Source organism: Haemorhous mexicanus, chromosome 4 (genome assembly GCF_027477595.1).
Source record: "Haemorhous mexicanus isolate bHaeMex1 chromosome 4, bHaeMex1.pri, whole genome shotgun sequence".
NCBI classification, from domain to species: Eukaryota; Metazoa; Chordata; class Aves; order Passeriformes; family Fringillidae; genus Haemorhous; species Haemorhous mexicanus.
In genome coordinates, this window is record NC_082344.1 from 58910834 (window position 1) to 58929030 (window position 18197).

At 37.0% G+C, this 18197-nt stretch overlaps 1 protein-coding gene across 3 annotated transcripts in view; it reads right to left on the bottom strand.

The window, feature by feature from the left end:
- Positions 1-18197, bottom strand: part of STIM2 (stromal interaction molecule 2) — a 70429-nt gene that overhangs the window by 30985 nt on the left and 21247 nt on the right. For all 3 annotated transcript variants that reach the window (XM_059845041.1, XM_059845043.1, XM_059845042.1), the window contains exon 2: positions 3485-3615. In XM_059845041.1, coding sequence (XP_059701024.1) covers positions 3485-3615 — 131 coding nt within the window. The remainder of the gene's footprint in view (positions 1-3484; positions 3616-18197) is intronic.

The following is an 18197-nucleotide window of genomic DNA, read 5'->3' on the forward strand; positions in this document are numbered from 1 at the left end:
CATTAGGAAAAATAAACTATGTGCAGATGAAATGTCTGGAATCACTGTCGGGAGTTAACTGGATTAGCAAATTAAAACAGTTAAAGTAAATAGCTCAACATCTTTAGCTCTTTTTACCTTCCTGTCTCAAAATAACTTATTTACAAGAACTTCCTTCCTTGGTGTAAATATACCCTTGCAACACTGTTGTAGTGCTGGTAAAACAGCAGAAAGTTATTCTACTTTGTCACATTCTTCCTGCCAAGTAAAAAGAGAATGAACATCTAATCCACATACTCAATATGCTGCTCTTCAGGAGTCTTGCAAGTAAAAACCATGCAGCATAAAACAGAAAATCCATTCCCTGCTGTTTAGTAAAATCCCTCTATTTCATGTAAGCTTTACTTCTAATAAAGTGGGTTTTTTAATTATCAGTCCCCATTCTTAATCAGAATAAGTAGCATTACCCACTGTGACAAAACAAAACAAAAATCTGGTTCTGAAATATAAATAGGGCATATTTAGTACATATTCAGACCTGCTGTAATCAGGTAACTATGTAACTATGTTGTGTAAATGTAGATCTTTTAAGATAATGGTAAAGATTTAGTAAAAGCACTACAAGAAAAACAGAGGTTACTAGCTGAACTTGCAATTAAACTGCATTTCTCATTAACTTTAGGTTTGCATTAAATGCCTTAGAAGAAAGCACTCTATGCAAATACATATTCATCACTGATTTGCATGGAAATTATATGTAGAAAGTGCTACTTTGCAGGGAGTGGGTTATTAAATATTTCTTCAATAATTAAAAATGAACTAGCAGAAACAAGGGCTACAATTAAGTCATCTTATTTTATGCACAATGTGTAGTTTGAACATATAGTTTCAACCATCTCTAATTACCCCAGCTGAACAGCATGCCTCATCAACTGTTATAATTTCAGCCATTTAAACAGGTCTTTAGCACAGTTTCTATTGCTTCCTCTGGAACAAGAAGAAATTTAAGGTCAGATATAAAGATGGTCCACTGGAAACCAGGGCAAATCTTCTCAATACTAATAAAATGTTTCCAATGTATAAATGTTTCAGTATTTTCTTTTAACTTCCTCAACTTCGGTGTATAAAAAATGCAGTACAAGTCAAGAGAATCAATCAGAGTACTGGGAAGTTCCTCAGGAAGCTCACACTCCATCACTAATGTTTCAGTTTGCAGACTGAACTGTGCCTGTCCCAAACATTCTGCAATAACAAAGGCAGACTATATATATTATTTTTGAAAACTCATGGCAGTCAGGCTAAGTCCCTGGTGATTGAAAAAAGGAAACATCACTCCTATTGAAAAAGAGGAGAAACCCAGACCTGAGAAAAAAGACCACTGAGCCTCACAGCTCTGTGTTTTGGAAGATCATGGAGCAGATCCTCATGGAAGCAATGTTACAGCACATACAATGAAGTGATCTAAGACAATCCAGCTTGGCTTTACTAAGGGATCAATCAGTGTCTGATCTGGTGGCCTTCTATGGTGGGGTGACTGCAGTGGTTGATGGGAGAAGACCAAACAAATGTCATCTACCTAGAGCACTGAAAGGCCTTTGACACAGTGGCACGTAACATCCTTATGGCCATACTGGAGAGAGACAGATTAGAAGGATGGATCATTTGATGGATAAAGAACTGCCTGAATGGACACAGCTGTCAGTCATCCTCTGTCCAGGTGGAGGCCAGTGATGAGTGGTGCCCTTCAGGGCTCTCTTGGGACAGGGGCTCTTTGATACCTTCATCAACAACACAGACAGTGCACCTCAGCAGGTTTGCAGATGACATGAAACTGAACAGCACAATTGAAGTAGAAGAAGAAAGAGATGTCATCCAGAGGGATCTGGACAAACCTAAGAAGTGGGCTCATGGAAATCTCATGAAGTCCAAGGGGAAGGTATTACACATGCATTGGAGCAATGCAAGACATGAGCACAGACTGGGAGAAGTCATTGAGAGCAGCCCTACCAAGAAGGACTTGGGGATGCTGGTGGATGAAAAGCTGAACATGAGCTAACAGCATGCACTCAGGCCAAAAAGCGAGCTGCATCCTGGGCTACATCAAAAGAGGAGGGGCCAGCAGGTCGAGGGAGGTGATTCTGCCCCTCTGCTCTTGCGGGATCCCACCTGGAGTGCTGCCTCCAGCTCCTCAGCACAAGAAATACATTGACCTGTTGGAACAAGTCTGACCAGCGAAGATGATCATAGCACTGGAGCACCTATCTTAAAACAGGCTGAGAGAGCTGGGCTACTCAGCCTGGAGAAGGTTCCAGGAAGATCTTACTACAACCTTCAGAATGTATAGGAGGGGTATAAAATAGAGGGAGAGCAACTTTATACCCAGGCAGACAGCAACAGAAAAAGGGTGAATGGTTTTAAACTTAAACAGGAGAGATTTAGATGACATGTTAGGAACAAATTCTTTACTCAGAGGGTAGAGAGGCACTGGAACAGGCTTTGTGCAGAGAAGTTGTGGATGACCCAATCCCTGCAAGAGTTCAGGGTCAGGCTGGATGGGGCCTGTTAATGCTGTTTGCACATAGGCACACGGAAAAGTAAGTAGCATCACATTAAATTTGACAATGATAATTCATAACTTAACTCATTCAGGGAGAACAATCTGCCCCTAGATGTTATAAAAACGGATGACAAAACGGGGCTAGATTCTTCTCCCATTCATCTACAGTAAGAATGGGTATCAGAACCAGATGACAATACCCTCATTTTTAGGGGACATCTTCACTCCCCTTGGTTGTCAAGCGTGCACCTAACAACAGCCAGAAAGCAAAAGAAGCAAGCACAACAAGCTACATAGACATTTCCATTCCTACCCAGTAATTCTGAGAATCCCAATGGTAAAGTTGAGTAAATGCAAGGGCAAGTCCTTTGCCAGGACCACCAGGAACCAACCTACCAAACTCATTCAAGCACAGTCACAAAAAACTTCCTTAGGTTGTAGGACTCAGTTTACCATTAGTAAGCACGATGTTTTTAATACTTGTCTGTAAGATGTAAACCAAACCAGAAATCTTTCTTCTAGACTGCTGTCTGTAACAGGTACTGTTTTACACCATGAAGTGCCTGCAACAGATCTAAGGTAAATAAGATAACCCAGTGATGCCTCAACCAAGAAAATTTTGAGTGAAGAAACCGCAACACCAAGCAATGGATCACATCACTGTCTTACTGCAAGCTAAACCTTTCACCTTTGCCCACCTCTTACATCAATCACAAAAGTAGCACCTTTTATACATAGTCATACAAAACTTTAGGCTAGAACAATGGACAGTAATTTCCCATTTCAGACAAATAAAGAAATTAGACTTTCCTTCCATATGTGTCTGAGAAAAGGACTGAATTAAGAAGAACAGCAACTACTCAAGTGCTGAAAATAAAGAGCAGCTATACAAAACCAAAGGATAAAAAAGACTTCATGTATGCACAAGTAAAGTTTTTTTACTCCTACCTCATCGCTTTCATCAACTTCGATACCACCATCTTTGTCATCATCCATCTGCTTATGGATCATGCGGAGAGCTTCTAGGCTGAACCGGTCCTCCTCAGTAAAGCACGGGGGGCTGAGTGAACTGCAGGGATCTAAAGGAGGACAAAAAAAATCAAAACAACACAATGGAAATGTTACTTACTTTCACTTCAGAATATAAAGCTCTCAAGCAAAAGAAAGGGTTTAAAGTTCTGTATTGTATACATGTACTTCACTGCACACAATCACCAGGTCACAGATATCAAATTTAACCGTAAAATAGTAATTGTACAAAAAAAAGTGAAATGCTTGTGTGTGCAAATCAACTCTTTTTTTATTCAGGAGGGAGTCCCAAAAACAGACTGGAATAGTTTTAACTTCTATTTATTTCTTCCATCCAACTAACTTACTATCTCAATTTTTTCTTGTATCAGCCACATTTAGTTTATGTCAGTGCACTGGCAAATAGAGCTACCACATTTCCCACCCTCCTTTCTGAAAGTCTGAACGAAACAAAGAATAGTGGAAGAAAAGAAAAGGAATTGTCATATCATACAATCATAATTTCATAAACAGATAACAAAGGAATGGTAATCACATTGCAGATCAAATTCTAAATAGGTGGTACTGCTGAACACAAAATACTCAAGGCCTCCAAGAGCAGAAAGCACCCTGCAAAGAAAATTCAGCTGATAGTAGTACACGGTGTGTTAGTCCTGTACACTCTGATCACCAACTGCAGTCACTGTAGAGCAGGATTCCAAGTCAAAAATAGAACACTTTCATTTGCATTCATTACTGAAGGCTCATGATTTGCACACATCTGATGCCTCAGCTTGCACATCAAGTTGCTAAATCTGTGTTCTTTCCCTTCTACAAAGACCATGCCAAATGCTCCAAAACTCTACAATGCATCATGATCAACCATCACCACAGTGGCCTTACATAGACCTTGGCACTAACTGATAGCAGCTATTACATTAATTCTGACATACTGAACACTAGTAAAGAACAGAAGGTGGAGAAGGATACACAGAAATAGTTTTTCCAAAATTGAACTAAATAAGGTAGCAAATTCCCACTGTACTAGCCACTATAAAACTGCACTAACATAAACTGTTACACTACACTTAAATCATATCAATGCAAGCAAAAATTGAGGGAGCATATGAGTAATTTTGCTTCTTCTAATCTATCAAAGAATTAAGCTTTCATGTTGCCACAGAATTTATTAAAAGGCTCACTTGTATAAGTACAGGAAGCATTTCTAGAAAATGAGAGGGATCAAATGTCTTCAGAGAAAAATAAATTCTTTAGTTTATGATTTCATACCAGCTGGATTAGCATGATTCTCCTTCTCTGTCTAAAACAAATTATTTTAAAATAATTAAAAATCAAAATAAAGGAATGTATAAGGTTACAAAGCAGGAAGTGCAAAGATAACAACCATGACATAGCTGGAATCTCAGACACATAATTAACAGGACTGGTTTCCACAGCTAGACACGAGTCAATGCATTCCTAATTCATACTTCAGTCTTATTATACATGAGTTAATGGATATCTGTTATCTGTTCCCATGCAGCAATTAAACAAACAAACAAAGAAAAAAAAACCCCAAACAATTCACTGACACTGTCCAAGAGCTGAGGTTTTGCTTTTAGAACTACTTCATGTAGTTCTAAAAACAATACCTAATACAAAGACAGATTTCTATATTTATTAGTTACTAAATTATTGTGTATTAATGAATATTTAATTAATAAAATACATATTATTGTTAATATTAATTACCAAATATTAAAACAGACCAATCACTAACAATATAATTTTCAGCTTTGGAATGCAACTGGTATTTTATGAAGGGGAAGAGGTTATTTTTAAAAAATCTATTTTATTTGTCCATTTTTTATATTACAAAAGGTTTAATTTGCACAATTCTCAACCTTTAGATTTTTGCCTTACAATGAAAAAATTACTATCATTACTATCATTACTATCCCTGCAATTACAAGGTGCTCCATGTAGAAAGATTTCCCTTGCAATAACAATGAATCACCTCAAAGTTCTAATAATTAAATTCTCATGGCCATGAACAAAAAATATTATTTTACTAAAATACAATCATATCAGAAGAATAATCTCTGTATTACAAGTTATGATCTATACTGTATCTTAAGTTAGAAGAAAGTATAGTTGTCAAAACATAAACAGATCCCTCCAACAAACCCAACTTGTTTAATTTGTACTTAATTCTAACATGGAATCAAAATTCAGATACATGTGTTCACTGTTTGCAAGCACCCACTCAAATGGTTTTTCATTTTGTTCAGCTGAAAGCCCAGTTTTTCAACTCAAAAAGGTTTCCTCAGAATATATTTTCTCACAACCAAGGCTGATGGGTCCCTTAATCAGGGTACTCATCTTAAATATGCCTTTTTAGGATATTTAAGCATGAAAGCACTTTAGAGAGCTATGGCTTTTCTCGAGAGAAGTAAACAGGCTGCTTGTGCTTCAAATGTCCCATGTGCTGGCTCCAAGAACACTTGATCTCTCTCTTAGGAGCCGACAGAGTGCCAATTGCTCTTTTTGGACTGAGAAACAGAGCAGGACAAACGTCAACTCTAATAAAAATTAACCCACTCTGAAGAGAATCCAGATTTATTTTCAAGCTTATTTTCATCTGGTAAAATTAAACGTTTAGACTGACAAACTGACAACACTGGTCATCGCCTTCCTCAGAGAACAATCTCTAAACAAACTACAAAGCCACAACCTAAAGAATAAGTGAAAAGCATTTCACAAGCATACCTGGGGAGCCCTACCAAATCAAAAAAACAGCTGATGGAAATTTGATCATCTGCAGTTCTGCAGAATATTCTACCAAGAAGTAGCTTGCCTCAATTGCACAGCAAAAACAATTCAAATTAATACTAGATGGAGTATGGTTAGTTAACTGGATGTCTGGGAAGTTTTTGAGACAAAAACCAAGAGAAAAAGTCTCAAGACACAGCAAATACCATAAATATAGCCCTGAAGCCCCCAACAAATCATAAGCCTAGTTGATAATTTTTCACCTTAAATTGATACTCTTGAAGGTGTTCTGGGATTCCAAACTTTCTCTTGGACTTTAGGGCCAAGCCTGATTTAACGTCTAGACCAATTTCTCCATCCTAGGCTGGTGTGTTGTCATAAATACACTTAGTCCAAAATCATCACCACAGGAAAGAACAGACGATAAATGCACTCAGGGAGTGAACCAACAGTTTGGAATTTGAGCTTTCCTTTAATGAAAAGCACAGAAGAATTAGCAAAGGAAACAAAAGAGGTGGGCAAGAGGCATAAAAGCACAGCAGATACCACTCCAGGCACAAGTTATTTCATACCTCAGTTCTTCATGTTGCTCAAAAGCAAGGATGTTTCAGAAATACTGGTCATAATAAGGAAGGAATTTGTTCCTGTACTACTAAATGTCAGACTCGTGGCTCAAAAAACTTGGCAGAAGATTTTGAAACAAACCTCCCTCCCACCTTGAGGCAGTAAGTGCCTCCCAGCTCTAAGGCAAGGGGGAAGGTCCTCACCAGTCCACAGGAGACAGTCTGATAATGAACCAAGCACAGTTATCCAACCCAAGATAAAGAAAACTTTATAAGTAAAGGGAAAATAACACTTCACACCCTTTCACCCCACCCCTCCTTCCCCCCCCCCCACTTTAATCTTCTCCAGTGAGACTAAAATAAGGAGAGACTACAAAAAGAATTTCAGTTTGAAATTTCTCTCAACTTTAGATTCACAGCTCTTTATTCCATTTCCTGAAGACAACAGAAGTTAAACTTAAAATGTGACACTGTCAATACAAGCCAGTAAGGAAAATTCAATATCCCCTTATCCTCAAGCACTCAGCCCAGCCCCTGAAATTTATTTAGGACTACACCATCAGAAGAGTTTCCAAAGCAAAAAGGTATATGCACCTCATAGCCTTTCATCCACCTTGCATTTGCTTCTCCCTAAACAGCTGCAAATGTTACAGACTTCAGAATAAAAAGGACTGACAGACCAACAAAGAGGGAATAAGCCTGCAGTTCTCTCACACACCTCCTTCTGCATACAGACACTGGAGCACAACAGCTGTGGCTGTGCCAAGCTGACAGAATGACTCCAACCAGGTGGTTCCCAGTTCCAGTCTGGAACTTTTCAATGTCTGAAAGAGCCTTCTCAAGAATACAGGGACACACAGAAGTTTCATGATTTTTCACAGGTACCTGGAATCAGGTAGACACTTCCAAATCTAAAATTTAAATGCCTTTAATTTTTTCCATTAGTTCACTGAGAGCAACAAAGCAGTTGGGAGTTATTTCAAGAGCCTGACTGCCACACATCGTTTCTGTTCTGTGAGGATGTTCAGCATTCACCAAGAAAGAACGGCATTTAGAAAGTTATTTAGAATAACATATGGCAGTCCTATGGAAGCCCGCAGGGTTCCCATGCCTGTCTTGTACTGATGAATTCAGAAGTGCACCATGCTGTTCCAGGTTTATGATTCCTCATTCCTAAAAAGCCATATGGGATAAAGGGAAGCCTCACAGAAAAGGCAAGCACTATAAAGCATCAGCTTCCTAAGTACATATTCTCATCTTAAAATAACTGTGCTTCAGTATGCCATGATGACAGATGTGGATTTCTTTGCATTTTCCAGACAAAGGAGGTGGCCACAGTATGTCCAACCCCCTGCCAAATGAATATTCACCTAACTGGGGTTCCTATTTCCTTACATTTCCATTTTACATGTACATTAATATATTGCAGTTTCTTAATCAATTCCATGACACCTTTCAAGGCAAAAAACCTTTACAAGAACAACAATTTTTGAAGACCTGAGTACCAACTGGAACGTCATATAGTACAGGGATTAATGAAAATACTGAAAAGCAAGTGTTTCCAAGAATTTAACCTGATGTTCAAAATAAATTTATTCACAGTAAAGGCAAACATGTTTTTATTTTAAATCCTTACATAATACATCCTGTCACTAAAATCTTCAAATGCTTGAGACAGCCTCAGAGTGAGCTTCTTTTAATCTTTCAATTAAAGCTCCCAAAGCAAATCACTCCTACTCTTAATAATTAAACTCCTCCATATGGCAAGTAGGCTGAGCAGCATCTAACAGTTAACTTGACAAAGTAATTTGTGACATTATTTTTCACTCCAATTATTTAAATAAAAGTTCATCATTGCAGCTGATCTTTCCACTAAAAACATTAAAAAAAAAAAAAAAACCCAAACAGATGAAATTTTGACAAAAAGTATAGAATACCTTATCTTCTAACCACAACAGTGATGTTATTCAAATGAGCTTCCTGAAGAGGAAAATGCAATAATACTAATGACAGCAGGGCAAGGGGAAGAGGTGCAGCAGGGAAGGAAATCTGGAACATTGTTGTCTCCAAAGATTTTGAAAATGTTTAACATTAGGCTTTTCCATTGCTCTGTGACTTCTATAAACTCATGCAATAACAGTAATTAAATTCATATATTAAACTGTTAAGTCTGATATCTGGAGCACTTGTTTCTGAATACACATGTAATGTTTAGTGACTGGTAGCACCGCAGTTTGACAGAAAAAAAACCAACAAAAGCCCCAGATAAGCTGCAAGAAAACTGCCATGATTGTTTCAAAATCCACTAAATACCTTCAGTAAAAAAAATGACATTTCAAACAGCCTTAAAATAAATCATTAAAAGCTTCAATATGCAACAAGCAATTTTCGCATGAGAGATTCAAATCTGATTTTGTCCTATTGAAAAGTGTCCATTTATTCTGCTATTTCAGTATCTTTTCATATATACAGATCAATTAGATTCTTTCCCCCGCACAGAAACTTGATGAGGCAAGCAAGGCTTTGATTTTTTTTCTTAAATCATCACTAGCTCATCTCTGCTTTCTCCACACCCACAAAAAAGCTGTCTAATTCTGAACTTCATTCTCTATACACTGGGAAAAAAAGAACATCAGTGAGATCAGTTTATTTAAAGTAGAAATTCAATCCAATAATATTATTAACAAAATTGTTAAGGCAGGTTTATTAAAGCTTTTCTAATCTTTCCAAGGTAAAATCTTCAAAAGAAGCAGCAGGCACTTAATTTTCTGATCGCTTGTTAAGACATCAAAACATCACACACTATCTCAGAAAAATGTTTAAGAACTTCATATCCACATAAAAAGTAACTCAAAGGAAAAAATATTATAGGAATTCCCTGGAGAATAAGATTGATGGCAAATTAATTTTGCTTTAATATAACTGCATTAAAAGCAACTATTCCAAATCAGCAATGCTTGTTTAAAAAGGAAGTTGCAAAAAGGGGGTTGAATATGTAAATCATGCCAAGGATCATTCTGTCAAGATGAAAATATCAGTATAAATACTTCATTTCGACTGATAGGAAATTAATTATTAAAATTACAATGCTGCTCTGTCTGACTAAATAAAAATCAAGAAGATGAGTTCATGGCTTTTCCATCTCCTTCCCACACCCTCCCTGAGCAATTACACAGTTTGAAGGGAAGAGGAAGTTCGACAATTATTGTATACAATGGTCAAAGCAGACTGATTTAGAAGAGGAACTCCTGCCAACCCTAACAAAGCAGGACGAGAGGAAACTGGGAGATGCATCTTACGCAAGCCCCTAAAATCCTGTTTTTTCCTCCTTCTAACCCTACTTGTACTTCTATGATACCTACTATACAAACCTACAAACACATATGGATGGATATTCAGGGTAAAAAAAGATGCCCAATGTCTGATACTTGCTCTCAGCAACAGAAAAGTCTCTTTCACTTTACTTATATTTATTAGTAAAAGACCAGAAGGGAAATACTTACAGTAGATTAAATCTAAGTTTTCATGCTTTGGTAGTAAAGACTGTTTAATGCATCTTCAGAAATGTATGATGTACTCTGCACATTATAGTGATTATCAACACTATAAAATTACAATAGTTCCAAGAAAAAAGAAATTTACAGACTTAAATATGACGTGAATTCACCTGGAATAAACACATCTTTCACTCAACCAAAATTTAAAAGGACACTCTTACTTTTCCTTATGTGTTTAGAAGACACGTGTTTAGAGAAAAAGGGTTTAGTGAATTTTGAGGTCATTTGTCAATAGAACATTCATTAATCTGATTTTAAAAGTTACAATTTGTATTCATATGTACTTGGTGACAAGGCATAACACACATCTAAGAACATATAACAAACACTTCTAAGTTTTTGTCTATTTTAGGTCTGATCGGTTCTTTACTGCTCTTCTAACAACTTTTTCCCTTTTCCAACAGCAGGGAGCTGGAAAAGATGCAGTATATCCCTGATTATATACTTTAATCTGCCTAAGAATTTGTCAGCTCTTAAGAAGGAGCAGCAGCATAGCATTTAAGCCACTTCCTTAATTTGGTCAGGAAATGAGAAAAGTGATATATACAGGTGACCTTGAAATGTCTGATAATATGCCCATGTGATTTTGAAAGCAAATATGCTAGTAACCATTTTCTTACTAAAAATTCATTTTCTTGCTCAGAATTCCATCCTTATTAATACATTAACCTGGAAGTCTGATCTCCAGACGCCTGGTGAAAGCCTATAATCAATATTGAATGTATTAATTTCAATTCAAGTATGGCTCAAGACCTAGAAGAAGCATGAACCACTAAATTCCTTTTTGGAAGACAGTGTCTGCAAAATATAGCAACCATGATAATATGGCTGATATTAAAAAGTCACAGATTTTTTTCATACTGAAAAGGTAGTTCACAACTTAAAAGACTGAAAAAGGTGAAGGGAGGGAAGCACCGGAAAAAAGGATTTTAGCATCTATTTTTCTTTTAAAGTTTAATAAAAGGCTTAGAAAGTTTTACAGATGTGGGTTTAAAATTTAAAAAACATCTGATACTTTCAGACAAACAAACTGAAATTTTCTAAAATTAGAGGAGTTTATTAAAGTCAAATTAATTATTTTCATATAAAATTATATATATATATGTATACATCTTTAAACTTAGTTTTAATCACGTCAGTGTTTCCTCTGATATATTTATTTTCACATGTGATTCATAATCATATCCCATATCCATGAATCAGGCATGTAAGCATGACATTGCTGGCATTTCTGAATTACTTCACTCTTCTACACCATTTGATCTAGTACACATATTATTAACTGTTCCAACCAAGGAATCAAATTTAATCCTCTGTGAGCACCATCTGTAGCATCATCAGTTCCCTCACAGTTCCTGTAACAACATGTTGTCAAGATGTATTTATATTTTAAGAGATCATATCAGAATTATAGAACTGAAACCTATATTGAAAAGATGTAACATAGTACTTACTATAAAGGAAGATTAAAATACAGCACCTGGGCACTTTTTTTCAAATACATATAATCTGTTAGGATTCTGGCATTTGAGTATTACATTTGCCAGCCTATGTTTATACTTCCAGAAATACAAAGGCACTGAATGCATAAATTCATTCTATAACACCGTAATGAAACACTTCCTTTTAGCTCCATTCAACATACCAGTAATTTTAAGTATGTACAAATATAATTTTCTTTAAATAGTCCTATTAGCTTTTGTGAAAATTTAGTGGTACAGATTGTTGGCTGGTTAAGGACTATCCTACTTCCAGAAGCTTACGTGAACTGCTCTGCTGTTAGCACTCCAACTCCAGATTGCATAACTGGCAGTTTTGCTCCTACTAATATGCTGCTAAATATTTTTCTCATGATGAATTTCACCAAGTGATAAACCAGGCTGACAAATCTACTTATGGTGTCTCAGTTCACCTTGGCTTATTTGATGGAAATTAGATGTAAAGAGCCTTTTGAAAAACCCAATCTTATAAAGAAGAAGAAGAAAAAAAAAGAATTAAATAGTCTTTCATCCCTGCAGATACTATGCTTTTGCCCAAACTAAACAGATAGTAAGATATACAATTATCAGGATGTTAGAATAAAACCAGAGCTGCACATATCTTAGATATATCTTGGATGATACCATTCTGGCAAATGTACTTCTGGGCCCAAAAAAACAGTAGCAAATGGTGAATTTTTCCAGTATGTATTTCATAGCTGTTAGAGTGGGGAATAAAATAGAAGGCAGTTCTCAGACAATGAGTACACACTGAGCATATACTCTGTGCATACAGCCATGCACTGGAATCACTCAGAGTAGAAAAAGAGGAAACCCAATAATTAAACAAGAGCTCCAAAACCTAAAATAAGTTCTCTCATGTTAGATTTAGCTCAGACTGATTGTTTACCAAAAGCTCCATGCTACAAATTTGTACAATAGTTTAAAGCAGTACTATTCCACCTCTAGTCACTGCATACAGAAGAAAACAAGGGAAACTCTACATTTGCTTGAACAGCACACCTTGTACAAACAGTACTCGTACAGCTTCAAACACTGTCAGCTGCTCCCCAACAGCAAGAGCATATTTGGGATGCAAGGAAGAGCCAAGACAATAATTCCACATATGCTCTAAGGCAGAATAAGCCAAAGACTAATGCTACAAGGATTTCTAATTGTTCCTGCCCCTGCTGTTCATTTCTCTCCCTGTACTATGTCCTTCCTGGTACCCACACAAGCACATTTGTACAATCCTGCTGCAGGAAGGATTGGCAAACTGATTCTGTCTGATCTCTGTGCACCTGCACAAACACTTTTGGCAGCGAAGGTGCAGGGGAGGAGGAGGAGGAGGAGACCCACTCAGAGGCAGAGATGCCCTGCACAGCCCCAGCACTGCTGCTCTGCCCTGGGACTGACACGTCCCACGCCCCAACTGAATCCCCCCAGCAGCACGGCAGGGACCGAGCCACTGAAAACATGGACTGGAACAACATCCACACTACTGGAGTGAAAACTCCACCTCATTCTTTACATCCTGGCGTTCACTACTAGGAGGTGCAGGACAAGGATGTGTCTTGGACAACTTGTTGCAATTAACAACTATCAACTGTTTTTCCAAGTTTTTTTCGAGTGCCTTTTGTAGCCTTACAAAACCTAAACCAGGCCTTTGCAACACTAGAGCAGGAGATGAAGCAATAGCAAACTCAAAAAAAACTCTCCAAACATCTCCCAGAACAGTTTCAAGCACCACAATTTGTCCTTTCTCCAAGGCCCCCCCATGAGCCTAGAAGTCACATCTCCAGGCATAGCCCACTTGGGCAGCAGTCAGCCCACATCACAAACAGCCGGCCCTGACAGACACCACATCTCTACAAACACACACCAGCAAGCTCAGGGTGTCTGCTAAGTGCACATCTGCCCCAAGCACTGCTCTAATTTCTGCTGTGCCTTCATTTAAGCTCCAGTTGTTTTGACCCTTTTCCAAAACCGTGGCGCCAGAACATGCATTAACAACTAAATACACAAGGCTATAAAAAAAGCAGCATAACAGAATCTGTCCCAGAGCTGACAAACTATGACACTTGGCTACACAAAGCCAAATGAGTTTGTGTTTGGGACTGTTTTGCTCTTTAGGGACTTGTAAAAAGTTTTATTATTGGCAGATGAGATGACAGCTTTCTGAAGAGAAGAACCAGACAGACATACTTAAGGAAAGCTCAAAGGAAAGAGCAAGAAAGTACAAAGATCTTTTATAATTTAAGACTGTGACAACTGAAGTTATAACCAATTGCAAAAGAATATTCATATTATATGATCCTTAAAGGTAACCAGTGACATTAGGTGATATATAATCTACTCTTCAGTCCCCATTTAAACCTGACTGCATGTTCCTGACATACACTGGGAAAAGTCAAGAAGAAATGAAGGGCAGTGTGCTTCTCCCAGACGATGGCACTTCTACTTCTGAGATTCATTACACATACTTTATGACATTTATACATATTATTTATTTAAACATAAAATTTAAGTGTATAGTTTTGTCACATAAGAATTCAATTAACACTGATTTGTGTCTATCACATTTGAAAATTCTAATGCATGAAAAATAACATTCCAGGGTTTTTTAACTCTCCTGGACACATACTGCAAACAGAGCTCTATCTCTTGCACTGCATTACTGGAGGTGCTATTTACTCTCCCCACCAGACAGCAGTAGGAAAACAGGCACTGAGTCAAACTGCAACAGACAAGTGTTTCCACTACATTACCTCCTCTTAATGTATCAAGTATCAACACATACAGGCAGTTCATCATTTTCAATATCAAAAAGGAAGCAACTTCCTAAAGTGAAAAAAGCCATGTGCCCTTCATTAAACACAAACAAATATAAACCAGAACCATGAAAGATTAATTCTACTTCAATACATTCAATTAGACTCCATTTTCCAAAACCATAGGAAGTTAATTTCACAAGAAATGTGATTCTGCTTCCCACAGAAATACACTACAAATAGAACATATAGAAAAAACCCCAATTTTAATAAATCAGAATTGTTTTCAAATATGTTGGGGTTTCTGTCTTGTTGCTGGGCTATGGCCTTCATAGGCAATAAAATACATCTGAAGCTGTTCATTCACATCTCTGAGAAACACGACTGGTAACACTATTCTGCCTTGTAAATTCACTTTGATTTAGTCAAATATAAGGAACATACATACTCCAGGCTTTATCTCTGTTCTCGTGCCCTAAATGCAATACCCTAAAAGCTGACATCCATAAAACACCTATTCCATGTCAGTCACATCTATCAACCAGCACAAATGTTTTAATATTTTCTATATCAATACAGTGACTTGTAGGCTGTAAATGTTTGCTTTAAATCTTTTTTTGTCTGTAACAATTTTGAAGTAATTTTTATGCCAAGTCATCTGCTGGGGGCAGGCAGACAGTGTTTTTCTATTCTGTATTTCTGAAAAATATAGAGCACAATTGACATACAGATGATACCAGAAATGGGAGCATATTTATGCCTTACTGCCCATAACAAAATCCCAAATTCTCTATTTGCTGTACTAAACAACAAAGAAAATAAACTTCTCCCTTCATTAACTTATTTACTGAAATTTTAATTAACACATATAAGGTAACACTTGGAAAAGTTTCCAGTTACCATGAAAACAGACAAACATAAAAAATCCTCTTCTGACATTTAATATGCTTGCTGAAGTTATCTTCAGGCAAGTAAAATTTTACTACCAATGTCAAACCAAAGCCATTACATTGCCTCTAAACTATTTTTCACCTTACTCAGTTAACACTATCAAAAAAAAAAAATCAACATTTTTCAAACTAGGAGAATATGCTCAGAAAAATTTCACTCCTATTCAAAAATTATCTCTTGAGAAAACACACTGGAGACAGAAGAACAGCAGTACTTGCATACATGACAAAGATGAGGCTACCATGAAAAGAGAACCCAACTTTGAAAACCAAGGCTTTTATAGTTGACTTCAAAGTGGTATCATTGTAAATTGAAAGCCTAGTACACTCACCATATTGTAAGCAGATGCAGGTTTTCTCACTTCCTTGACCTATGATAACATTGCACACAGCCTACACCAGACCATGCTACTGACCCACTTTCCTACTAGCTTAGTAATCATCAGTTAAGTTCTCAATTTGTCTTTCCTTTCTTCTTTAAAATTTATATTTGGAATTCTTAAGATTTGTTTAAAGGAGAAGGTGTCAAGGCATTAAAGGAAAAGTCTTCCATCCAGGCATGTCAAATTCAATCTGAAATCTTTCTTTTAAGCAAGTCTATATAAATTTACTTCTCTTCAGTGTTTGGGAGCTGGCCATATTATGTGTTCTTGCAATGGTGACATTCCTGCCCACAGCACAAGTTTGACATTCAGTGTTCCCTTTTCAATCAGCATCTATCATCTCTTTGCAAAGGCAGATCCCACAATAACAACAGTGTCATCATCACTTCCTCCCCTACCCCCTGACACTGAGGGCTCCAATCCACAAACACAAATAAAAATGTCATCCTTATTTATGAAATCTTGTATCCTCCCCCTATTTTCTTAGAATGCTCCTAGGAAGCACTCTGTCCTAAAGAAGTTGCTGACACAGCACATTTATATCCCGAAGCATAAAGTAAATTATAAGGGCAGAAGAAACAAGGTAAGGCTGAAGAAACCCTCGGAAAGTCCTGATCAAATCCCAGGAGAATTATCTGTGCACAAGTTCTACTTCCTTTCAACATGTATCTTGTGTCAATAGTAAAGAATGTTTGTATTCATTCATGCATACAAATAAACCTCTCCTAAGCAATGCCTTGGCAAAATCTGTATGTTTTTGCCATCACATCAGTTAGAACCAATACATTGAATATAATGAAGAGAGATGAGTTTCAGTGGAACTTAAGGCATGCTAAGAGAACAGGGTGCCAAGAATTGGTATGCTTGTAGAAGCCCAGAGCTTGAAAACAGGGCAATAACCATCCAGAAGAAAGGATTCATCTCAACAAGAACCGGCATGTTCGCTCAAGAATGAGGAGTTCTGTAAAACTACACCATGTTGCATAAAACTGCTTTGTATCTTGCTGTTCTTAAAGAACTACTTTTACACAAGAAGACATTTTGTATGCACAACCTTATAAAGGAAAAAAACTAAAATTCTACCTGCATGGCCATGTCAAGCCCCAAATAAATGGCAACTCACACTTTTAAGTGAGATCTATTACTAAAGTCTACACATTTGCCCCATAGCTAGAGCAAAGAAACTCTCTGACACTGCCAGTCTTCTCAAGTTCCAGTAGAATTCCACATTGTTTTGGTAAGAAGCCTCACCTTTCCTTTCAGTGATTTAATAATAGAGACATCTGAGATTCTCTGGGGATTAATACATTCAAAAAAGTTTTATATGGCTTTATGGCATTTACCAAGTTTTAAAACATTTTGTGAAGAATTAGCAATTTTCATGTGTAGGAGAATGTAAGAAAAGACAGGCTTTTTTTCAAAATGTTTTTACAAGCCAAAAAAGTAATTAATGAAAAAGTGTTACATAAGTTACCGCACTACAACTGCAGTCATGATCAAAAATAAGATTCAAGATGCTGTTAGCTAAGTTGCAGTCAAAAGCAGAGGGAAGGGAAAGAGGAGAGTATGGAAATAGTAGAAAAAGAGACAAGATAGTAAACCATCAGTTTCATTCATCTATTTAAGAGCAGTGTAACAAAAGCATCCTACAAAAACATTGAGTGTATTGCAAAAATTATTTGCAACCCTAGATAACATTCGACTTTATCCATATTTTGACTGGAAAGCTGTAGAAATTATTCCATATATGAAATGTACTAATAAAGAGAAGAAACAAAATCAGATATATTGAAGTGAAATTAACATGCAGAATTAATGCAACCAACAACACCCTGAAAAACCCAAATCTATCCCAATAGAGTTCAGTTCTTAAACTCAAAGAAGTTCTACCTCAATATGAAAAATACTGAGCTCAGAGCTTGTTTGTTTGTAGCTACCCGTAGCAAGACCTTACAGAAGGTACAAACCCTGAAGCAAACTCAGGACTTACACAGAACACCCAAAAGAATTCCAGCCTTTTCTGAACAGCATTATCTGTTCCATGGAACTGTACACTGAGCCTGGGCATTGCCTAGAGGTAGGCTTGAATGCAATCAGTCAAAGCCTTGTCTCTCACACTTGCCAGGAGCAGCTTACCTAGTAAGCAGAGTAAAACTATTAACATCTTTAAGGAACAGCA